Genomic DNA, 24093 nt, shown 5'->3' with positions numbered 1-24093 from the left:
CTGTTATCAGTTTTATATAAAGCACTCCATTAGTTTACAAAATAAATGCCTCTCATGAGTTTAGGCTATAACGTTCCCACGCAATGAAAGCTTAACAAAACCATTTTCTACATATTGTCTAAATAAAATAATATATAATATTAAAAGTACTGCACTAATGGCTAAAAACCTATTAGATAAAAAAACAATACAGATGAATAATAAACACATTAAATATAAACATTAGCACAAAGCTTGATTCACTGGGAAGGGAACACATACTTAGTAAAGAGTAGAAAGTGAATCCGAAAGATATCTGATTGACACAGATGTCATATAAATTCATTTGTGGATTATCTTTGGAAAGTTTCAGTGAGTACAGAAAGAAAAAACCCTACATTCATTTACTCGATTGCTTACACTTTCAATGAAGACATTTCAATGGTCATGTTCATGGTGTCTCTTCTGCATCCTAGCTCAAGCTAAATATCCAAGCTCAGGTCTTTGGCCAGCCCATAAAAACGTATAAATATAAACATATAAAACATATGGCTCCGTTTCTGTTCTATCTGCCTATACACACTGATCAACTAAAGCTTTAAGGTCTTAACTAGTCATAAGTACCTTTGATCAACTTAAAAATGAGAATTCATTCACATTCTGCAAACTTCATCAAACTTTTCTCACTCAAATTGTAATATTTGTGCTTTGGAAACCACAATGAAAAGTAAAAGTCTGTTATATAGCATGATCAAAAAAAGAGTCAAAAAAATACTACAGGTGTTAATATCTTTGTCCATAAATAAATAACCCATCTGAGTACATGATTAGATTCAGTTCTCACATCAAACTGTATTGCAGAGCTCTGCTCTTTATTTCCTAGTGCACTGTATCAGGTTTTTATATCTTTTAATGTCACTCCCTATATTTGTTCACTTATTTATTAAATAACACGGAGAGCACCGGATACCTATATCTTGTAGGCATAATAAACACCCAATATAAGATTAAGAATAATTATATTTTTATACATTAAAATAAGGGAACCGTAAATATATACAAGTATATGCAGACTCAGGAAAAGAGGTTAAGAGTCAAACAGGTGAGATGTTTATTGAACAGCAACAATGGTAAACAACAGGTTAGTTTTGACGCAGGGTATATACAGGAATCATGAACCTTAATTTCTTACTTTTCATACACTTTGAGACCTCATCGCCACTTTTTTTGTTTTAATCAGTTACATTGGCGACACTTTAACTTAAATTTACTAAAAACTGATCGTAAGTTACACAAACTAAACAGTCTTAATTTGTGATAACTTAGTTTGTGATAACTTATTAATACAAAGTAATGCAGAAGGGTGGGAGCGAAGCACAAGAGAATTCATTGAGCGACTAACTCAAGGTGTATTAGAAAGAGAAACAAGGCTACGTCTTCCTACAAACATAGCAGTGCGCCTCGCGGTTATTCCCAGAGACGGCCCTCAGCCATGATTCCAACTCCTTATCCTCCAACCATTTCCCCATTAGTGAACCATTTTGTTTCACAATGGAGTGTAAATGGACCTCCCACTTTTCGCCTATGCAATGATTAAATTCAGGTAAACTAGCAAACTACCTCTTTGGACAATAATGAAAAGCTGATACAAAATTGAATACCTTGGAAAATGGCATTTAAGACATTTTAATACTTTTTAAGGGCCCTGATTTTCTCTAAATGTATTTATAAACCTTGAATCCTTTTTAAGACCTTGACAGTGCAATGAGTCCTGATAAACAGAGTTTTTTGCATTACCAGGAGCTGGTGGACATTGAAGAGAGCAGATGACTTGCCACGTGGAGAATGTCTTGGGAGACTGGATGAACACAGGAGACAAACAGAGACTTTTGTTGGAGAAACACTTGGAGGTAGGTACTCGGAGAACACTGGTAAGTGCAGCTTTGCAGCGGAGAAAGTGCAGTTGGCATGGTGGCTTGTTATAGTGTTGTGACTGGGGATCGGGGAATGTGGATCAGGTTTCCAATTCCAAGAATGCAAAGAACAGACTTGTGTTCTCGTGGAGACCGGTTTTGGAAGGCAGCCTAGGAAGAATGAACTCAGAAGGACACGCACGCTGCAGTGACTCGGATCCTAAAATGTCCTGCTCCCAAAAAGGAAATGAAGACTATGCAGCCCTGTAATCCCAGCTCAGGTCTTTAGCCAGCCCGTGTAAACATATAAAGAAATCTGGGAAATGATTGAGCGATTTCTTCTCATCAAATCGAACTTTTCTGTTGGCAAACAAAAGTGTGAGATTTAATTTAATTGCAAGTATAGATCAAGCAGAGATTAGATTCAGAGACCAACTCCACATCACTTACTCATGCACCAGTTTGTTACGCATAAAACGAACAAGGCCAAGTAAGTCCTCTGGTGTCTTTGGGTTGATCTCTTTGGGTGATGTCCATATCTGCAAAAGCTGCAAATCATGCACTTTTTAGTAACTGCAGATGTTCAAGTTCAGTGTTAAAAAAATCAAGGTTGATGGCAAATGTTATCTAATAATTTTAATAACAATATAGTTTTTATTGCAATGGTTTTAACAGGGACAGGAAAACTCTTCTCTTGTGTTTTGGCAAAAATTTTTTTGCTGTTTGATGCTTTTACTTACATCAGTTTTCCAAGCAGAAAAGGTTTTCTCCACACTGTATTCCTTTACAGTGAGACACAAGTTCTGAAGTTTTTCTACATCGTCACCCACTGCTTTATGAATACAATTTCTGACCTCCTCCCTGAAAAAAAGTGCAAGGCGCTTTGGTTAAAGGATCTGCTCAAATAAATATAGGTAGTGAAAATGAATGTTAATCTAACGGTCAATCTACAGTAATAAGACCAAAAACATACAGCCTTAAAAAGAAAGGTGCTTCACGATGCCATTGAAAAAACATTTTGGTCTCATGATTCCATAAAGAACCATCAACAATTGACAAACTTTTCTGTTTCACAAAGGTTCTTTGTGACGAAAAAGGTTCTTTACAAAAAGTAAGAAAGAGATTATTATTTCAAGAACATTTGACTGAATGGTTCTTTGTGGAACCAAAAATGGTTCTTCTATGGCATCGCTTCGAAGAACCTATTAAGCACATTTATTTTTAAGAGTGTACATGGTACATGTAATGCACTTATAATCAGCATTTTTCTTTGATATTAGACATACTTTGATAACTCGGGTTCCTCTTCACTGTTTCTAAGTTACCTTTTATTTTTCGAAATTTCCAAACGCTGAATGGCTTCGTCAATGGTCAATGTTGCTGTTGGGTTTCCTCCCTCACCGTTCATCAGCTTGTAGAGGTTGTATATATGTTCATAGTTTTGTACTTCCTCTCTGTCTCCAAGTTTCCTAAGAATGGCATCTTTCCTGAAGAAAATAAAATTTTGCAAACAAGAGTACATGGAAGTGAGCAATATTTTGCAAGTCTTCTGATGACATGTAAATTTCAGCCTGTTTAGATAAGTCATTGTATGAATTCATGCAAATGATGAAAGGAAAGTACCTTTGAGTTCTGAGACTTACAGCTCAAGACATATGCTAAGATGAGACCCAGAAGTCAAGACCCAAGATCCAGACAGTAGGAAAAGAAAAGCTTTTATGAATAAGAAACCATTATGAACAGAACAGGTAGAACCAGTGAAAACAAAAATCTGAAAAACTAAAGAAATGTATAGTTTGCAGCTGGAGATTGAGCAGAAGATGCATCACAAAATTATCCAGGTGGCAAACATCACCACTTCATGAACATTATGACATATTTTATTCCTCAGATATACTTTCTCGAAGATTCTATTCTATGTAAGACATGAAATATCATTTACCTGTCGTCATCCCAGAAGTAAGGATGCTGTAGGGCCTCATCCATGGTCGGTCTCTGTGCCGGATCTCTGTTGATCATTCTCTTTATGAGATCTTGTGCTACTATATCACATACATCAGTAAGAGAGTAATTCCCTTCTCTTATGTTAGTCTCTCGATCAGAGTTATTGACATCAAAAGGATGTTTCCCACCAGAGAGGATGTAGTACACTAGCATGCCAGCAACCTAGAATAAATGACAAACCGTGAAGCACAAACTGATCTGACAGTGAGAATAGTACTGAAAAGAGTCCTAAGATCTTCAAATAAGATGCTCCCTTCTTGAAAATGTATGGTATCTGTACTTTAATTTATAGACTAAGGACAAACACCTTATATTAAATTAAGTTGACAGTCTAGTTTTCTCATTATTTTGGTGTAATTCTAAAGATAATAATTTTTGAAACTCTTCCCAGATCCTAATGCGCTTCTTGGACCTCAGTCTGAACCCTTGAGCAGTTATATGACAGCAATTGATTCAATTTACAAACCTGGATATCTGAGCTCATTTTGTATATTATTTTTCCTGAAGGAGCAAGGGTCTCCACGGCCTCCCAGCCTCTGGTACCAGCTCCGTTGGTATTCACAGCACTGCCCTCCTCCAGTTTGCGACTTAAGCCAAAGTCAGCTAGCCTTGCATTATGTTCTGAATCTGTTGAGAGTTTTGATGTTACTTTATTATATCAATAAAAGGTAACATTACTTACCAAATAAACATTTTTTCATACCAATCAAAACAATTTTAGGTTTTATATCCCGATGTATCACTCTTTTTCCATGAAGATATCCAAGGCCATGACACACCTCCTCTGCAATTTTTTTTAATGCGGCATCTTTTTTGTCTTTATTTTCTTGATTATTGAGGTCTTTCATGTGGCTCTCTAAATCACATTCACAAAGCTGTAGCGCAAGGTAATAAAAATTATCATCATATGCAAAGTCCATATATCTGACTATGTTCCTGCTTTCAAAACTTTGTAAAAGCCTGAGTTCATTTTCAAAGTTGCTTTGGTTTAGTTGACACTTTAATATTTTTTTAATGGCAACCTCAGTACCATCTTTTTTCAGGCCAAGATAGACCTCTGTTCCACAGTTTCCTGAGCCAATTTTGTACTTTTCCTTTACCAAAAAGTATAAAGTGTCAACTTTATTGTTTTTGTCTTTCTGTAACTCTATTTGTAACTCCTCAATTGTACGTCTGTACTTTATAGAGGACGGGTTCCACGTGATGAGAACACCCTCAGGTTTGCCTGTGATATCTCGTATTTTTTCTTGAGATTGCAGTTCTCCAGAAGAGGTCTGTGAGGAGGATTCTAAAATACCACATCAACAGAAAAGATTTCAGAAATTGTGTTCAAAATTATATCCATTCATATCTTTTTACTATTTTTCATTCTTACTTTCAAAGTCTTGAACAAGGTAAGGCTCATTTTCTTTTAGTACTTTATAAAAGTATGATTTTACTTCAGGTCCTCCAGAAATTACAACAGTTAAGAGCTCTCTCATTTTCTGATGATTAGTTTTTTCTTTACTGATTTCCGCATACTTCTCCATGGAAAGCATTTTTCTCTCTAACAGCTTATCAGCAATGGGCATCACAGCAGTAACTCGTTTGATCAGAGATGCATAGTTGTGTTTTACAAAATCTGAAAGAAATAAAAACTACTTTAGAAATTTAAAAAAAATAATAGGAAACTCCCCAGGCTCTCTTTGTAAACCTTTTTTTCACAGTTACTATATGGTAAGCACACTATGTAAGTATACTGTGTAACAACATGAGTCAATAAAAAAATAAAATGATGTTCTGAAAAAAAATAACATGATGTTTAATATAATGTACTTGCCCTGGTTACCCATTGCTGTTCAGTTCGTAAAGAAAAACTCAAGATGATCTACTTGCATGATTTACTTGATCAAAAATAACAACATCATAAGCATTAGAAACGTTAAAACCACACTGGCAGAGATTAAGGTATGGAAGCCCAATCCTGCCAAAAAAAAAAAAATTATCCATAAAGAAATGTAAAAAAAAGCGAAAATAAATACAGAAATTAATTTCTAAAAATAAAAAAAGGTAATGTCAAAATGTATATTTATACTTATTTTATTTATTTATTTTAACATTTATAATATTTTTGTACATTTTTGTATTTCTTTAATGCATTTATGGTAATACGTATGTATTTCCACATTTTTACATATTCACATATATTTATTTCTACATTTCTCTGTCTTTATGGTAATTTTTGTCAAAATCCTCAATGATGAAATTGTCTTTTATTCACCTTAACACAACATGCACGCACACTTTGTGCAGTTATTACCGTGTTTTGTTCCGTAATGAAAACAGCTCATACCACAACAATGTGCACTTACACAAATGCTCCCATATAGCATACGAATCTAAAATGGTCGCAATTTCGAGTCCCTCACTCCATCATGCCATTACATAAGGAAACTGTGTTCTTGAGACTTATCAGATCTCGTCACACCCCTAAAATTTAACCATGGTGTTCCTTCAGTATAACCAGAGTAATCCATGGATTTTGAAGTGGAACTGTGGTCATACAAATCTGCCAAAAGAACATGTTTTCTACACTTACACTATGATAAAATCATGTTTGATTTCCTTAAGGGCTTCAATAGTAAATACTACAGTACACTACAGTATATATTACTGTAATATATAGTATGCTGCAGTTTACTTTGCTGTAATATACTATATTATTGTTTCATTTGGTAACACTCATGTCTTGCATGTGTCAGAGCACAATATGTTACTATGGCCTTAGAGTTTACCACACTGTGCTCAATTGCCATGTCTGAAACAAGACACGCCCCCTCATTACCATATAGACACAGAAAGGTGTAAAAAAATACATTTTAAAATAAATGTGAAATAGTACATACATGTATATTAGCATAAATGCAAAAAATAAATACAATATGTACAAAAAAAAATCAATGAATGTTTAAATAAATAAATAATATACGTTTAAATATCTTAATTAATTCATGTATATATTTATTTTCGCTTCTTTACATTTCTTCATGGTTTTTTTATTTTTATTTTTTATTTTGGCAGGATTGTGCTTCCATATAAGGGACCTCAAATAGTCCGTAGAGCAATTTTTATTGACAGGTACAGTGTAGTGTATATTGTACAGATATAGCACGTGCATATATATATATATATATATATATAGACACTTTTGCTTATATAACTAGTAAGTGTAAAACCTACTTACAGTATTGTGTCCAACGGCGCAAAGACAGAAGAGGATGCGACCTATTCATAAAGGGCTAAAATATGAGTCACATCTATACCATCTGTAATTTATATGAAACGTCAAAAGTAATTTAATTTACCTTAGAGCACGGTTCCCCAACTATGGACCTCTATATTCACTTTGCTCCAGATAGCTTCTTGAGAAGCCTTGCTCTCCAAGTTTCGACCGGGCAATGGAGAAGAACGCGGAAAAATTCGCCACGCAGTGCTGCGCAGTCCGATTGACGCGATGACGTCGAAACCACGCGAGAATCATTTGAGAGCAGTCTGCGCCGTATGTAGTCGAATCGCTCTCGCGGTATCAATTTTCAAATGCCGATCAATCTGCGCAGAACCGCAGGCCACGATCGAACACAGCCAGCCGTACAGGCACGTGACCTATATATTCTTTACACAATATTAAATAATCCGTTTTTTTGTCATATCAGTCATGCTCCTACCATACGACTCCTCGTTTAGTGTTATATTAATTATTCATCAAGTAAGAAAAACAGCGTCTTTGTGAGATACGAATAAACCCAACGATTGGTTTACCCACCTGTCAATCAGGGAACAGCCAGGTCCGCGGTTGGCTGGCCAGTTGTACCCGCCCCGTCCCGAGTGTTTTTGAGGACTCGTGGTGGGTTCCCTTTACTCGGCAGTTTCTCGTGGAGTCGTGCGGGAGCTCTGAAGTGTAACTCACTCCAGCACGGGGTGCAGTTTGGAGTTTAAGTCTGCGAGCTTACTCTAAAATGGACGTGATGGACGAAGGACCCAAATACGGCAAGTTTGTTTCGTCTTCGGTGTCGTTTGTGTGCCGTTACTGTTGTGAAAGTTCATGCTCGAAATGCAGCCTCCGCGTATTATTGCAGAACAGAAACAGAAACTGATTTGAAAACCTGCTTTATTGGGGTTATTGTTGTTATATACAGTATATAGATCCAGAAATCTCAGCTAATGTTTGCTATATTTGGGTCTATGTGTTGTCCTGCGGTGAAACACGTAGTGGTTTTTAAGGGTTAGCTGTTGTAAAGCAATATCCGCTATTTAAAACCGCAGTATAGTCGTATTTTGTCAGATGATTTTTGGGACCGTAACCCACTTATAGCATGTGCTGCATTCTAGTGTATTTAAATGCATTTACCCTTTGAAAAAAAAGAAATATTGCATAAATGCATGTTTAAAAAAACATTAAAATGTATAAAAGTTGTTTTCTTTTCATAATACTTTTTGTAAAATATTAGGTAGGCTGATTGTGAGTAAATAAACAACAAAACATAAAACGAACGTCTTTCTTTTTGATCAAATTTGCATATATTGACGCGTTTGGGGTCAAAAGGACCCCACGCATTAAAAGTGTCGCTAAAATCTTGACATCATAGGAGGGTTAAATTATGTTTACTGTTATTGTGCCTTGAGGCATTTGGACTATATTGAGGTGGTTTAAATCCGTTTTTGTTATACTTCCTTGTATATACACCTATACAGAAAGAGTCATACCTTGCAAATCATAGGTACTTAAAAATGTTCAAAAATCATGTTTTTTATTTTGTTTTCATGCATTTCTTGTTTTATTTTCTTGGGTTATTGTATTGTTCGAGTTATTATTGCTTAAATCAAGACAAACCAATTGCAGTTTGATTGATATTATTTGGAATGCACAATAAAAGCGTCATCTCATCCTTGAACCTCTTCATATGCACAATGTCCCAAACAAATGTAACATGGGTTTATAAGCCTAGTTTTATTATTACAGTAAGGAAAGTATTATTTTCCGATCGTAAAAACAGCCTTTGTGGATATGCGGGCGTGTTTACTATACCTCTATTGTATTTCCAAATCTTGCAATAGTGGGAAACTTCGCATAGGCATATGAGCCTGTGCAGCTGGGTGTTGGCCATGACTAAAATCTCTCCTTGGCATATTGACAGTGGGTGAATTGTGGTTGGTCTAATTGCAAGCACATGGTTGCTGTCTGTCTGTTGTGAGTGCCCTTAGGAATGGAAGATACCGATGGAAACTCTTGGCTCGATAATATAACAATAATTACAATGCTGTCTATGTCAGACATATAGAATCGGTTCTTCTGTAAGCCATTGGATAACGTTTGACAAACGTTACTGTAATAAGAGCTCAGGCATTTTGCCATATGGAATATCTAAGCACATTCCCGTCCTCATTTTCTATAAAGCATCTTTATTTATTAACAGTACAAGCACGCCATTTCGTGCCCTCTCTCATTTGTTTATCCAACGATGTTATACCACATCCCAGCATTAATGCAAACATGCAGTAACGTCATGAATGTTGTTTGCTATTCATTTTACTCTGAAATCTTTGTTATTTGATCAGTAAATTTAGAGCTAATATTTGTAGAAACACTGCCTACTAACGTTTTACTCTACTTTTCTTAGTAGCTCTTGCAGTTCAGTACTGAAGTCAAGGGACTACGTTGTGGGAGGCCTGCCCGGTGTGCCCACATGTCAAATTGGATGTAATTAAAGGGTAGGATATAGGACGGTGTTTAGCAAGATATAAAGGATATTTCTGAGCTGTGCTGTATTTATGTGCTATTTTAGCCGTTGAAGGCCCACGACCTGAGCAACTGAGCAGATGTTTCGAATTATGGAAGGAATAACTTCTCATGTAGTTCAGACACTTATGAGCAAGCTACTTTTTAACAGTTTTAACAGTATTACAGTTGTGCCAGAATCTAGTAAACGCACTACCATTGAAATGTTTGGACGGACAACTTCACTGTTGCAATTATAGAATAAAAGTATAAAGTAATGGAGAGATTCAGTGTCACAGTCTTAAGGTATTGAACATAATTCTTTGCGTACTAATCTAGTGTCCAGTTAAAGTCAGGGTTTGAACTTCATGTAAACTTTTTAGGAACTTTCTAAGAACACCGGAGACCAGATTTAACGTTTGGTTTGGGGTTTTATCTCAATTTCCTCACCAAAAAAAAAGTATATTGTGTGTTTTTGAATTTTGTTCTGCTTGCATTACTGTCAGTCACAGAACATTTACAGTAATATATGATCTATTCTCAAATATCTGTAAGAGGATTTATTATGTGATGACACAGCTTCCTTCCATTACTCCTTATGTAAAAAGGAAAGTGCTATTGATTTGATCTTTTTTGCTAGCATACAGTAATGGCCATACTATTTTGAAGTACGTTTTCATTCGGTTTTTTTAAACTTTATAATTCCTCATACATTGTTAAAGAAATAGTTCACACACAAACCTGTATGACAAAAGAAGAATATGTAATTTTTCCATTTGGTATTGAAATAAAGCTAAAACTCTAGACCCAAGGCGATAAAAACAATTTATTCTAAAACTTCATCATTTACTCTCGGTTTTTGTTGTTCCAACCACATATCACTTGCTGATTTGTGGCACACAAAAGGTGGGAAGATAGCGGCCGTTTTAAAAATAAAAGTTTTCTCACTTTTTTTCAAGCCGGCCTTGTTATATATAGTCCTTGATCTATTGCACATTCATATCTTAGAAAATATTTTGGGGTGCATTCAAGTTTGGTGGAAACGATAAAAAATGCTGGCAAAGCTGGTGAGGAAAGAGTTAAAATAAGGGAAAACAGACGATGTAAGGATTTGAATCGGTTCATCCCCTTTGTAGACCTATTTCATACTGGTTCGACCAGTTTTCTACAGCGGTCGGTTATTTTCTCGACAGAGAACAGGAAGTGGTAAAGTGTTGTGAGACTCTTTGCTCGATATCACACGAAGGGTATCAGATCAACAGATAGACACGCTAAAAATCAAGATGCCCGAGGAGGATGATGCTTACAAAAAGAACGGTAATGTTAACCGATTAGAATCTCGTCTTGTGTGAATGTTTGTGTGTTTTCGTTGTTGCGCGGGTGTGGGAATGATTAAGCCCTTACGATAATCGAAGCTCTCAATATTTGCCTTTGTAAACTCGTAACAATTTAAAGTTGAGTTTATTTACATAGGTAATGACTTTACTGACCGCAGCGACTTTGCAGTCAGGCTAGTTTAATGAAAGGACATTACAGTACCATATTACAGGTGCTGTCGCATACAACACATACAACCAGTTTCTAGAATGTGTAAAACTACAGTGTGTGCCGTCCTTGTGCTGTGCTTTAGTCTGGTGAAACTGATCTTTAATGGGTGATGGGTCTAGTGTTGGCTTTTATGTAAGCATGACAATACACTGCTGCCTGTCTGGTAACTAAAGCACTCGGTCTTTGAAAGACTCTCAGTGGGTGTGGATGTTGACAACAGGCTGAAATGCCACCGCAGAAATTCCAGTATCATATTCTCATGAAGTGATCGAGGTTGAATACATTTCAGAAATCTACGGCATTCTATAAGGAAAAAAATCAATGTAAAGATAAATGCTTGCAAATGTATTCAGTAGCAAGTTAATGGTAGAATTAAGTCTGTTTACATTATTGAAGTACTGTGGCACCAGATTGTATTCGGACATGCAGTGCACTTAAAAAGTGTTTGTTTCATTACTTTACATGACCACAAACAAACCACCTTAAATCTTTGAGCGAACTAAAAATGACTCAAAAGTAATTTCCATCTCTAGTTCCAGTAACCGCAGTACTGTTAGACACGCAGAAAGTAAAACTTTCCATTAAAAACATGCTCATGTTCCAATAGATGCGTCTACTGCATGCATACGAATGCCTTTGATATGTTTTGCTTTTAAAGTGCGTTTCATTCTTCAAAAATAAATGCAACGTGTTCACTTTTGCTATTGTAATGTAATCTGTATTGTAATGAAATCGATACGAAGTTGTGGCTTAAACACCTTTGGAGCCAGTGTTTATTTAACATAATCTATCCGACTCATATTACGTGATATGTTTGACATGAAAGATTCGTCACCCTTCGGGTTAGGTTTGTGTAAATCTAAGCAATAGTGACCGTGATCACTGGTTTAGAAAGCGAAGCTAAAACAGGCATGTCGCTCATCCCATGAACTTCTTTCTTTAATCGATTGAGCCAATGAAAGCGAATTGTATTTCTGGCTAGTCTGCCCGAGTGAAATGAATTCCCAGCTGTGGTTTTGGTGGTATGATAATGATGCAGTGCTTCTGGTGGTCACGTGTCCTGTGTTGCTGGATGATCTTTTCTGAGTATATGTGAGGCGTCTTATCCACAGAAGCTCCCGTCACTCAACTGGAATGTTAACTTCAACACAAGCTAGAATTGTGTTTCTCAAAAACCTAGAAAGTTTCTATGAAACGTAACTGGTTTCCATACGGATGATTTATAATGACCCTGTAAAGGATTGACTGTTTCATTTCTCCTTACAGGACAGCCCAAAAAATATGACCCCACTTTCACAGGGCCTATCCACAACAGGTAAGAAAAGAGCACGGCTTTTGTTTATTAATGGTGCTTTATAACAAGCATCAACTTGTCTAATCTCACAACAAAGTGCACAAACTGCAAAACTGATCAAGAGGCAATCATTACCAACAGTGAAAACTTTCAAAAACTTCCCAAATTTCTAAATATTTCTAGTTTTATGGGGTTTGTTCTAGACAGAACAGCTGTGCCCTTTCTACCACATTCTGTGTTATTAAAGCTGTTTTCATATTCTGTTACACAAACGTGTTCATATCAGATGAGCTTTACACACTTTTAAACAGGGTGTCCGCGCGCTAGTAAAAAGAATCTACCACAATTTTGGCCCTTTTATAGGTAGTAAAGGGTAACAAACTCAATTTGATTTTGTAGTAAATTTTTCATCACCACCCCAATATATTTGTGTCTCCATGTTTTATCTTCATCTAGCCTAGTTTAAAAATATATACGGTGCTAACAGGACCCTGAGTGAGTCGGAGTTTATAGCAATGACGTAGAAGTAAACCGTGTAGAGTTCCGACGCCAACAACATTTTCCGCCTTTTTGCCTCAGTTGATATTAGCCACTTGCTTCTATTTTCTACCAAATTTACAGTGTGAAATGGGGAAATGTACGTTTTTTCGCAACCTTGGGTTGACGACCCGTCATTTAAAGACTGGCTTAAGCCCGTAAGGGGGAATGACCGGGAAGCATTAACTCTGTAAGGTGCCCGCTAAACACAGTGCTCACCAATAATGCTCAAGACAGTTGACAAATCTGTGACTATACCGATAAGCCAAGTGCTACATCGTCCTGAAAGTTTATTATTAGCAAGTGTCATAAGCTTGAGTATGTTATCATAAACAAAAGTATGTTATTATCAACAAGTAGCGCTTTAGAGCAGGCCTATTCAAATAGCGGGCCCGGGGGCAAATTTGGCCCGATTTAAATTTATTCTGGCCCGCGACAGATTAAAAAGTCTAAAAAATAAAAAAGTACAAAACAAATCTACGAATCTGCTGCGGCGCACAGACAATAGCTATTACTTGTACACAGCTTTTACCCTTAAATCGGTAAACGTATGTCTCAGTATTTGCAGTATTGCACTTTGTTGTAGGCCTATTGTTTGAAATACTAAAGGAAACCAAAAGAATAATGGACCTAATTTTATTACATATATTATGTACCTTACTATATAGTATATTTAATATACCTTTAGCTGATATAAATTTGTCCGTCCGGCCCTCACAAATTTTGGAATTTCCTATTTTGGCCCCCCTGCAAATGTATTTGAATAGCCCTGCTCTAGAGGATTTTGGATATTTTGGTAGCCCTCGCTTACAAAAAGGTTGGAGACCCCTGGTGTGAACACACCCTTATAGTAAGTAGTAAGTGGCGCTTGGCATACCCCCTCCCCCCCCAAAAAAGGGCTGCTGCTTGATGTCGTGTTGGTAGTAAAAAATTTTTTGGAGGTGGTAAATTAATTTCTATGATTCCTGCATATACCCTGTTATAGTAAACAAGCTCTGTAATGTTTTTGTATATATGCTTGCAGCCTGAATTCCTCCATTGCTATGATAACTTTATCAGCCTTTCCTGATAACATAATAATAATACTATCAAACATTGCGTTATACGTCTGCCACACCAAAATTCATCTAGAAGTTGATCAAGTTGACCACTTTTTATTACTAATGGGCGGTTTCTCTTTACACCACAGAGGATGTACAGACATTATTTGCTGCATCTTCTTCCTGGTGGCAATCGTGGGGTACCTCGCAGTGGGAATTGTGGGTAAGTCGCTTTTCAACTTTGCTTTGACAAACGCACCCTTATGTGTTGAAGGATGTGGGACACTTTGTATGGATGTGAGACTCTGACACATTTGGCTGTTACCCAACGATCGATCAAGCTGAAAAACACACGAGTCTGAACACTCCGTTTAACATGCGGTATCTCACAGATATGAGCACACCCCTCACATTTAAGTAAATATTTTATCTTTTCATGTAACAACACTTAAGAAATTACACTTTGCTACAATGTAAAGTAGTGAATGTACAGCTTGTATAACAGTGTAAATTTGCTGTCCCCTTAAAATAACTCAACAAACCACCATTAATGACTGAACCGCTGGCAACAAAAGTGAGTATAAATGTCCAAATTGGGCCCATTTAGCCGTTTTCCCTTCCCGGTGTCGGGATAATGTGATTCGGGATACTATTTACAAAAATGTGAGGGCTGTATTCACTTCTGTGATTTAGGTTTACGTGAATGTGTTTGTGTTTGTAAATACAAAATAAATATGCACATTGCATATTATAACGAATACACAAACTTATTCTTGAAGTGGACGAGGTTGGCTCAGAATACACAGGCTTTTATTCGACAACAATAGACCGTCTATCAGGAACTTACTTTCCCCAGCGCTATTTCTCTTGTCTTTGTCGTCTTGCCTGTGTTCAGCCCGTCTCTATCTTGTTGTGAGACACTCTCCCCCTTATATCCGGTCTCTCCGCGCCCTTACTGGAACGAGACACAGGTGCTGATTGTTTGCAGGTGACCCACTCACTCATCGCTCATTTCCCGGCGCTCTCTCTCCCGCTACAGACCTCGCTAAACCACGCCCCCTCGCCACAATCATATTATGATAACATATGATATCTTAATTTGTATCGTTCTTCCTCAGCCTGGTCTCATGGAGATCCACGGAAGGTGATCTACCCTACAGACAGCACGGGACAGTTCTGTGGACAGGGAAATCTGGAGTAAGCACAACCGAACTTGAGAATAGCACTTTTTGTCATTGTTGTCTCCGCGTCACTCTTTGACTGATGATGTGTTTATGCTTGTGATATGTGACGCAGTAAGAAGCCCCTGTTGTTTTACTTTAACATCATGAAGTGTGCCAGCCCCATGGTCCTGCTGGAGTTTCAGTGTCCCACCCCGCAGGTTTGTCTCTTTCCTTATATCTCACCTCACTCTTTTTCGTTGGGATTGACATGTGACCTACAGTATAGAGTTTAAATATTAAATATCTTGTGGTGAAAATTGATAAATGGACTAAATGTCTAAGCGCACAGACTTTGAAACATTTAGCATTGAAAAATATTTTTTTTGCAAGACTGGGTTAGTTAATCTTTTTTTCAAGACCTGCACATGAATGGGTCATCATTGACCTTTTATCCTTCAGTCCTTGCGACGTCTTCATTTGCTTTATTTCTATGTATAGATCTGTGTAGAGAAATGCCCGGATCGTACAATGACTCTGCTTACTGCCAACAAAAATCCACTGGAATGGTCTTATTACAAAAGTTTTTGCAGAGAAGACCCAGGGCAGAAGGCAAGTACGAATAAAAAATTGGCTATTATAACTTCCTGCAAATGTCTATTGACTAATCACGTTTCTCTCTCTTCTAAAGACTGTGACAGAAATTTTGAAGCAAAAACTGTGCCCGTCTGTCCTGGTTTCCAGCAAAGCATGTGAGACTCCTGTTGTCATTTCTGATCTTTATTGTTATTTAAATATTTATTGTGATTACGATTGTTTATTTTTGAGATCGCTGTAATCCAACTAATATTTGATACTTCTCTTAAGTTTTGCAACGCTGCTTTCCATCTCTGGGCAAAAAGGGTGAAGTCATCACAGTGGGTGATAAAGAGACGTTTGATGACGGGGAGGGAAACACGAAAAATGCCAAAGACCTTGTTGCCGGAGTGAAGTAAGAACTTGTACTTTCAAAACACAAGACACATTCCTCACTCGCTCTCTGATGTAAGAGGTGACTTCACAAATCTCCCTACGTTGCTGATTTTGCATATTTTATATCGATCTGATATTTGTCTTGGTCAGAGGTTTTGCTGACTAACAAATAGCTAACCTTAAAAAAAGCCAGCGACTTATACTGTATGTTTGTGCATGCAACAAATGAAGATGGAGAGAGAATTTAAGAGAGCTTTGATTGTCAATCCACATTTGCATTGATTGCAGGAATGCCACGATAGTCATGGAGGGTCGACAAGTTGCAATGAAGATCTTTGAAGATTACACCAGGTCTTGGTACTGGATCCTTATGTAAGTGGTTATAATATTCATTAGATCTCCTAATTTCAAAAACCATCCATCAGTATTTGAGTCATATGAACATATGTTCATCATCTGTGCCTTCGTGTTTAGTTGTTTGTTGATAGCTGTGGTACTGAGTCTGATCTTCATCGTTCTTCTGCGTTATCTGGCTGGAATCATGGTCTGGGTCATGATCCTCATGGTCATTATTGTCATTGCATATGGTACAGTGTTTATTCTCTTGAATACGTTCCTGTGTTGTTCGTTCATGGAAAAAACAATAGTTTCACTGTGTGTGTGTGTTGTTAACACAGGTATCGGTCATTGCAGTTATAAGTATATCACTCTGAAGGACACACCCGGTGCTAATGTCACCCTACAGCAGCTTGGAGTTCAACCCGACTTCACTGTGTACCTGCACATCAGACAGACCTGGCTGGCCTTCAGTGAGTCGACCACTTTTGTCATTAAAGTGATCAGAATTGTAAACGTTGTTACAATTTTTCTACTTTGTCGTGTTTCTCCCTGCAGTCATCATTCTGGCCATCGTGGAGCTGATCATCATCCTGGTCCTCATCTTCCTCAGAAACCGAATCCGTATCGGTGTCGAGCTCATGAAAGAAGCCAGCAGGTCTGTTGCTTTCGCCACAATATTTATCAGCCGTTGATAAATGAAGATGATTTAGTCCTACTGACCTGTTTTTTGACCTCTTTCAGGGCCATCGGTTATGTTATGTCATCACTCTTCTTCCCTATTTTTACCTTCCTCCTCCTGACAGTGGTCATCGCTTACTGGGGCATCACTGCCGTGTATCCTTCTTGAGATGATGTTAGATTTAACAGAACAGTTCACTCCAAAATGAAATTCTGTCTTCGTTTACTCGCCCTCCAGTTGTGTCTTTGTTCTGTTGAACACAAGATATTTTGAAAAATTTAGAAAAACCAACAGTTCTGGGGCACTTTTTTTCCTAAGGTTGACTTAAAAGCCACCTTTCCAAAAATGTCCTTTTTTTCATACTTTTGCTCTTGCAACACAAAACCTATTCAAACAGTCAAGTTGTTGGTGATGTAAAGATTTTGCACAAAATATTGTACATTTTTAATTTCTAAATCATTGCGCAAATGCACCTACTGGACACTGTAAAATGAATTGTTTGTGATATTTGTCATCAGAAATCATGTTATTAACTCTTAAACGTCACGATCAGCTTTCTCTCCACATCAAGTGAACCGGTTTATAAAGTCTTCAATGAAACCGTGTGTTCTCATTCCAGATTAACGTGCAAACCTGAGGTTTGTGCTTGAAATGACGTCATCATGGCCTATCTTGACCTTGTGTTATTTTGGGCGCGCACTACCTTGTATCGACAATAGATACAGACCCAAGAAAAGCATTCTTTGCAAATTATTGTAATACGTATTTGACCAAATGTTATAAAATGATTGATCTGTTTCTATTTTCCTCTCCTTTTGTAGAACTTCACCCTGTCTGAGATAAAGAGAGACTGTCCACGCTCCGAGTGTCTCTTTGCTTTCTATGGTGGGGAGACGCCGTACCACAAGTACCTGATCCTCTTTCAGTTCTACAACGTCTTCCTGTTCTTCTGGTGTGCCAACTTTGTCACTGCCTTGGGTCAGATGACTCTGGCAGGGGCTTTCGCCTCCTACTACTGGGCTTTAAATAAATCTAAAGACATGCCCACCTTCCCTCTCTGTGCCTCCCTGGGCAGATCCCTCAGGTAATGCTTCACTATTGATATCCACGCATGTTTCTAGTCTGAAATAGAAAATTTGAGCTTTTAGTTCATTTATGTTGCCTTGCACTGTTGAAAATGAGGAAGATCATCTCATTCACCTTTAAAATAAATGTTGGTCATGTGCAGGTATCACACGGGTTCTCTAGCGTTTGGCTCTCTCATCCTCGCCATTATCCAGATTATCAGGGTTCTGCTGGAGTATATCGATCACAAACTCAAGGGTAAGAAACCGATTTCCCCGCATCATTGATGGTAATAACACCGCTTTCCGAATCGCTCGATTCCGATTGGGCGAACGCAGCATTTTGCTGCCGAATTCTTCTATAATGATTGTGATACTGTGTAGTTGGCAATGTCTCCGTGAAGTGATTCTACCTACAGTTAGTAGCTCGGTGAAGGAACCTAAGTGGGGTTTATTCTGAAAAAAACTATGATAGTATACAGGACAAGGACTGTGTTTGTAATAAGAATCATCCGACTGTTCTTTATATCTCTCACTGTCCAGGAATGTCCTGTTGGTTTCTCTTGGTCTGATTTAGTTTCTTTAATTTTTTGTCGTTTTGCTTTATGCGCACAGGAGCAGAGAATAAATTTGCCAAATTCTTGATGTGCTGTCTGAAATGCTGTTTCTGGTGCCTGGAGAAGTTCATAAAGTTCCTCAACAGGAATGCCTACATTATGGTACGTGTTTATCATAAGACATCTTTTAGAAGTTCCTTTGTTGCAGTTAGCCTACCGTTGCAAAAATAAGACACATTTTTTACTTCCGTAATAATTTTACATTGAGGCCAAACAAACCTAAACAATTAGCTTTTATTATTTCCATATGACATTTAAAATTTAGATATAGATAAAGATATAAATAAAGTTTGTTTTAAAACTGACGTCTTTGTCATCTGCAAAAAAAAGCAATATATGCTACAGAATTTGGTACTACATAAAGGAAGGTGGAAATAATAGCAAATTCTGCTATTTAGCCACCTAAAACACTGCAAGGGAATATCCTTCACCATGACAGGCCTGTTTTCACGACAAAAGAAATGCACATTAAATTGCAGTATATTACATGTCCAAGTCTTTACGGGATGTGTATGAAGCCACACACACACAGATTCCAGAAAATCGCTGGCAGTGTAAATAAACCCAATTCCAACGATCCCGGGACAAATTTCCCGGGTATTTTTTTGTTTCACTTTATTTAGTTCACATTATAGAATCAAATCAAAGTAAATTTTCTTTGCGTCTTCTGTGTCACAGGTGGCCATACACGGGAAAAACTTCTGCAGTTCTGCCCGGGATGCTTTCTTCCTCTTGATGAGAAATGTCATCAGGTCGGTGACCTCGGCACTGCTTTGCATGACACAATAGATCTGTTAAATTTGGTACCAAAGTATATAGGCTCACTAGGGAGCGTCATTAAACTACAGCATGTTTTACAGTTGAATGTATTTTTTTTTAGGGTGGTGGTCGTGGATAAGGTGACGGATTTCATCCTGTTTCTTGGAAAACTCCTCATCGTGGGTCTCGTGGGTATGTATGCTTTTCTGAGACACGTTGCATTAAGATGCTGTTTAAAACCTGTTTAGTTTATACAATCAATTTGTTATTTTAAACCGTGAGCTGAAGCCGATTCTTGTCTCTCTTTTGCTTTCAGGTATCTTCGCGTTCTTCTTTTTCTCTGGACACACAGAAGCGTTTAAGGGCGCAGCACCCAGTCTCCATTACTATTGGGTTCCTATTTTGGTATGTTTGTGGAATGTAAATTAACACTATTGTTTCTGGTAACTTGTGTACAGTATGTATATACGTGTGAGCATAAAGGGCCCTATCGTACACCTGGTCTGCTCGTGAGCGTGATCCGTTTCTCTGTATTCAGTCTTGGCGCTTGCAAACTCAGCCATAGCGATTGCGCAACGGCGCAAGCTCATTTGGCTTTTAAAGGGAATGCGAGATGAGACTCTTATTGGTGTATTTCTCATTATGCCTGAAACACACCCATGACTCATGACAAGAATATGTACAACCCCTTTGGACTATGCGCCTGGTGCGCCGACACTTTTCTGCTGTAAATTTCGCAAAAGTGGATTCGGTTAAGACCATGCGCTTGGATTGTTAAAATCGTTTTTGTTCTTTCCTCAGACGGTGTTGGTGGGAACATATCTTATTGCTCATGGATTCTTCAGCGTTTACGCTATGTGTGTGGACACACTCTTCCTCTGCTTCTGTGAGTACTGAACTTCACATGTTTACAAGTATGAGTATGAGTATGAGTATGAATACCAAATTCTGTTGCGGTAGATTTATTAAATGTTGAAAGAATTGCACAGTAGAAGACATTTAGAGATTCACGTTCATGGAGGGAACGAATGTTCCTTTTACAAAATGTATTGTTTTACCTTTTTTGTTTTCAAATGTTTGGCTTTCTCTGAATGACAGTGCATGTAGCTCGGTTAACTCGTATTAATCGTCTGAAGACTTTCTAAACCGAGCCTAATATATTCTGGTGTGAGGAGTTTCTTATCTGATGTTTGGGGTTTCAAAGTTTGTCTGCCTTCCTGTATTAACCTGAATCTTTCTCTCTCTTTTTTCCTATTGGTGCTTATTTCTTCTGTCTTTCCATTGTTGCTTTATTTATCCACTCCTTCATATTAAACATCTGTTGATCACAATCCAAACAACAATCTCATCATCATAAATGACACATCATATATGAATAACACTTATCACAAATCCCATATGATTACTTTTATAAAACCTCGCCCTACCCAAAACACCTCCCCATTTAAACCCATTAACGCGACACAAAGGTGAAGACCTCGAGCGTAACGATGGCTCCGCGGAACGCCCGTATTACATGACCGCTACTCTCCGTGAGATTCTGACCAAGGACCTGGATGACCCGGCGGCTCGAACCCCTGCCTCACGCGAAGATACCATGCAGCTGACAGCCCCATACAAAACAGAACAGTGACTTTCGCAAGCAGTAATGGGAGTATAATCTCAATTTTACGTTGAAGACAATAAGCTCACAAGACCCATTGCTATTTAGCAAGCAATCGAAGAGAAGTGAAAGTTTGAAACTATTGGTCAATTTGTTCAAATGAATGGAAAAGATGAATTCGCCTATTTCACAATATGGTGATAGAAACCGGAATTATGGAAGAACTTCCTGTTTTCTCGCAGGCATTCGTTTTATTTACCATAAGCAACTGTAGAATATGTTGTCCGATTTGTTCATGGTTTACATGGAGATGTAAAAATAGGGAAACCAAACATTACAAAAAGAGTTTGAGCGATTAACTTCAAGGTCTGATACATGTTTGAAAAACATAAAGGGAGCTCTACATGCTTAACTGCTTCTAGTCTCCACAACTGTTCTGTGAAGTGAATGGAGATAGAGCATCAAGCGTTTACCCAGCTTCCGGTTTGTACACGTCACGCTGTGAAATGGGTCTATTCTGTCAGTTTATTAGCAGACATGTTTGCTTTTTTTAGTTTTGCTCCGAATCTTCCACAAAAGAGGATAAAATATTGGGACTAAAAATAGCTTTGCTAATGTGTTTGCAGAGAACAGTTATTTAAAAAGTGTCCTGCATTTTCACTAGCTGAACAGCACGACTTTGAAATGTCTTTTAAGTAAATTCTCTTTCCTTTAGGGGCATGACAATGACTTTGATATTAGTAACCATGACGATTGATATGGTGTTCATTCTAAACGTATATTATAATGTTTATGATTTTGCACAAATATCTTGTTGACAGTTCAACTTGATAAGATAAATATTCATTTACAATATTATGAATATTCCTTCTGATGTCATTTATTTATTCAATTTAAATAGATACCACAATATAACGTAAAACTACAACTTCATACATTTTTTGGCCCATAAACTAGGCTGTGAAAATCAAAACATTTTACATCAGGGCTTTCGATTCAACATTTTAGCTGTGAGATGTTTGTGTAACAAGTGTCCCTTATTCGTGTACATCTCTTTTTAAAATGTCCAACCCCTGCAGTTTGCACTGTCATGGACATCACAGCGACGTCTTAAGCCTAATGCTGCTGATAACATTACTGCATTTGTCTGTAAGCCATATCTCTTAACGCACTTTAAGAGTTTTGTGTCAATCGTTGAATCTTTGTAGCGATGCACAACTAGTTAGAAAAACTAAACCGTATTGCTTTTTCTTGAGGTTTGTCATCTTCTACAACTTTCTATAACCACCATGTTTAACCTGACTGTCTAATTTTGCTGTTCTTGAATCTTCGGCTCTTTTCTATTTTGTAATCTTTACTTAATACTGTAATAGGACTTAATATTCTGTGCAATAAACAATGTGAAAGATCTGTTCATGTCATCTGTTGGTTTGCTGTTTTCCGGTGTGCTTGTTTCATCTACTCCCTGATACTTTAACCTGTTGTGTGTGTTCCTCACAACTTCTCACATTTCCATTTAACACAGTGGAGGACCTGGAGAGGAATGATGGCAGCGCAGAACGGCCTTATTTTATGACCGAGAACCTTCTCAATGTCCTGAAGAAGAAGAACCAGGCCAAATAGTCTGACATGAGCTCAGTCTGTGGGCCGTTTCAGACGATCTTTTCAACCTAAAACAACGATTGACCTCGGTTTCTTGCCCAGAAATCAACGTTTTAAATGCAGAACCACCAAATGCTAAATTACTCGAATGATGTAAAGCTCTAAGATTTTATTTATGTATTCTGTAACACCCGCCAAACATTTTGATTCTCAAATGCTTATTTTTGCATTGTTGTTTTTGACACACGAGATATTCTTAGTGTTAAATGTTACATTCGGTATGATTTTTATAGATGGATTTTTTTAACCTTCATATTGTGCTGTTTGTACATAATATAATAAAAACAATGGCAGCAGTTAGATATTTCATATGCATGCCCACTGCTTTATATGCAGCTCTGTATACATCATGAAAATTAAGAAAGGGACTGACATATCTGTAGAAAGGTAATGCAGTTGAAGTCATCTTGTTTTTTAAGATTTTAGATGGAGTGGAGAACGTTTTAAGTTTTGTTACATGTGTGTGCTTCAATATGTGGAAAATAAAGGATTTTGTATAATAACGTAGTGTAAAATGTTGCTTATGAAAATGAAAATTCTGTCCTTTACTCGCCTTGTCATTTCAAACCTGTATGTCTTCAACCGCAGAACACAAAAGATATGTTGGTTTTGTGCCCATACAATGGAAGTAAATGGGGTCCAGTGCTGTTCGATTACCAACCTTGGTCAAAATATCTTGTGTTCTGCGGAAAAAAGAAAGTTATAACGGTTTGAAATAAAAGCGAGCGTGCGTAAATGACGACGACAAATTTCATTTTGTTGAATATACCTTCAAATTACTTAATGACCTACAGTATACATAAAAATGGAAATAGCATAAAGCGGTTAAAATTCAATTTTCTTCGAAAAGTCTGAGATACTAGGCTTTCTGGTCATTTATTGGGCATCCACTAGGAGGCGCTGTCAAAATTGTCACTTGAAGAGGTTAGAATATTTTTCCATTGAGTTGCATAGGTTTACATTTTTGACGAATTAGCATGCATATTTATTTAAAGCTAAACGTAGAGTATGTAACATAATACCATATATGTATGTAAAAACAATTTGACAGAATATAACATTTGTCCACAGATCAATAGTAAACATTGTCAGATTGTCTTTAAAATAGAAATTAAGCTCTTGTATCATACAAAGAACTGTGCAGTAAGACATCCCAAACCATCAGATT

At 37.3% G+C, this 24093-nt stretch overlaps 2 protein-coding genes across 5 annotated transcripts; one reads left to right on the top strand and one right to left on the bottom strand.

The window, feature by feature from the left end:
- Window positions 1–1068: 1068 nt before the first annotated feature.
- Window positions 1069–4517, bottom strand: LOC306894849 (uncharacterized protein). Its single transcript, XM_079457687.1, has 5 exons — window positions 4363–4517; window positions 3835–4058; window positions 3218–3379; window positions 2633–2753; window positions 1069–2440 (listed from the first exon to the last, which is right to left on the bottom strand). Exons 1-5 carry the CDS (start codon window positions 4378–4380, stop codon window positions 2339–2341), a joined length of 627 nt encoding a protein of 208 aa, XP_079313813.1. The 5' UTR covers window positions 4381–4517; the 3' UTR covers window positions 1069–2338.
- A 3251-nt stretch (window positions 4518–7768) lies between these two features.
- LOC306894447 (choline transporter-like protein 2) lies at window positions 7769–23663 on the top strand. Of its 4 annotated transcripts, none has more exons than XM_079457004.1 (22): window positions 7769–7922; window positions 12466–12514; window positions 14220–14293; window positions 15189–15267; window positions 15367–15451; window positions 15732–15842; window positions 15922–15982; window positions 16098–16221; window positions 16491–16574; window positions 16677–16789; window positions 16880–17011; window positions 17097–17196; window positions 17283–17375; window positions 17774–17858; window positions 18042–18304; window positions 18449–18543; window positions 18900–19003; window positions 19580–19653; window positions 19782–19852; window positions 19977–20065; window positions 20462–20546; window positions 21130–22683. In XM_079457004.1, exons 1-22 carry the CDS (start codon window positions 7892–7894, stop codon window positions 21291–21293), a joined length of 2166 nt encoding a protein of 721 aa, XP_079313130.1. In that variant the 5' UTR covers window positions 7769–7891; the 3' UTR covers window positions 21294–22683. The 4 variants fall into 4 exon arrangements, with proteins under 4 accessions (XP_079313130.1, XP_079313132.1, XP_079313131.1 ...); XM_079457006.1 differs by lacking the exon at window positions 21130–22683 and adding an exon at window positions 22789–23663 and having other exon boundaries at window positions 7771–7922; XM_079457005.1 differs by lacking the exons at window positions 7769–7922; window positions 21130–22683 and adding exons at window positions 10821–10968; window positions 22789–23489.
- Window positions 23664–24093: the final 430 nt, after the last annotated feature.

This window comes from Barbatula barbatula, assembly GCF_947034865.1.
Source record: "Barbatula barbatula genome assembly, chromosome: 5".
In the NCBI taxonomy this organism is placed as follows: domain Eukaryota; kingdom Metazoa; phylum Chordata; class Actinopteri; order Cypriniformes; family Nemacheilidae; genus Barbatula; species Barbatula barbatula.
Note: the sequence above shows the minus strand (reverse complement) of the source record. Positions and strands in the feature narration are given on the sequence as shown.

What these genes read in the sequence shown, in the direction of transcription:
- LOC306894849 (XM_079457687.1), bottom strand. An exon ending in GAAATTTCGAAAAATAAAAG is followed by an intron (nt 2,754 to 3,217) that starts GTAACTTAGAAA and finishes ACTTTTTTTCAG; the next exon opens with GGAGGAGGTCAGAAATTGTA. An exon ending in TTTCTGCTTGGAAAACTGAT is followed by an intron (nt 2,441 to 2,632) that starts GTAAGTAAAAGC and finishes CATGATTTGCAG; the next exon opens with CTTTTGCAGATATGGACATC.
- LOC306894447 (XM_079457003.1), top strand. Translation starts at nt 10,935, where the DNA reads ATGCCCGAGGAGGATGATGCTTACAAAAAGAACG. An exon ending in TCTTGGTACTGGATCCTTAT is followed by an intron (nt 16,575 to 16,676) that starts GTAAGTGGTTAT and finishes CTTCGTGTTTAG; the next exon opens with TTGTTTGTTGATAGCTGTGG. An exon ending in GATTAACGTGCAAACCTGAG is followed by an intron (nt 17,859 to 18,041) that starts GTTTGTGCTTGA and finishes CTCCTTTTGTAG; the next exon opens with AACTTCACCCTGTCTGAGAT.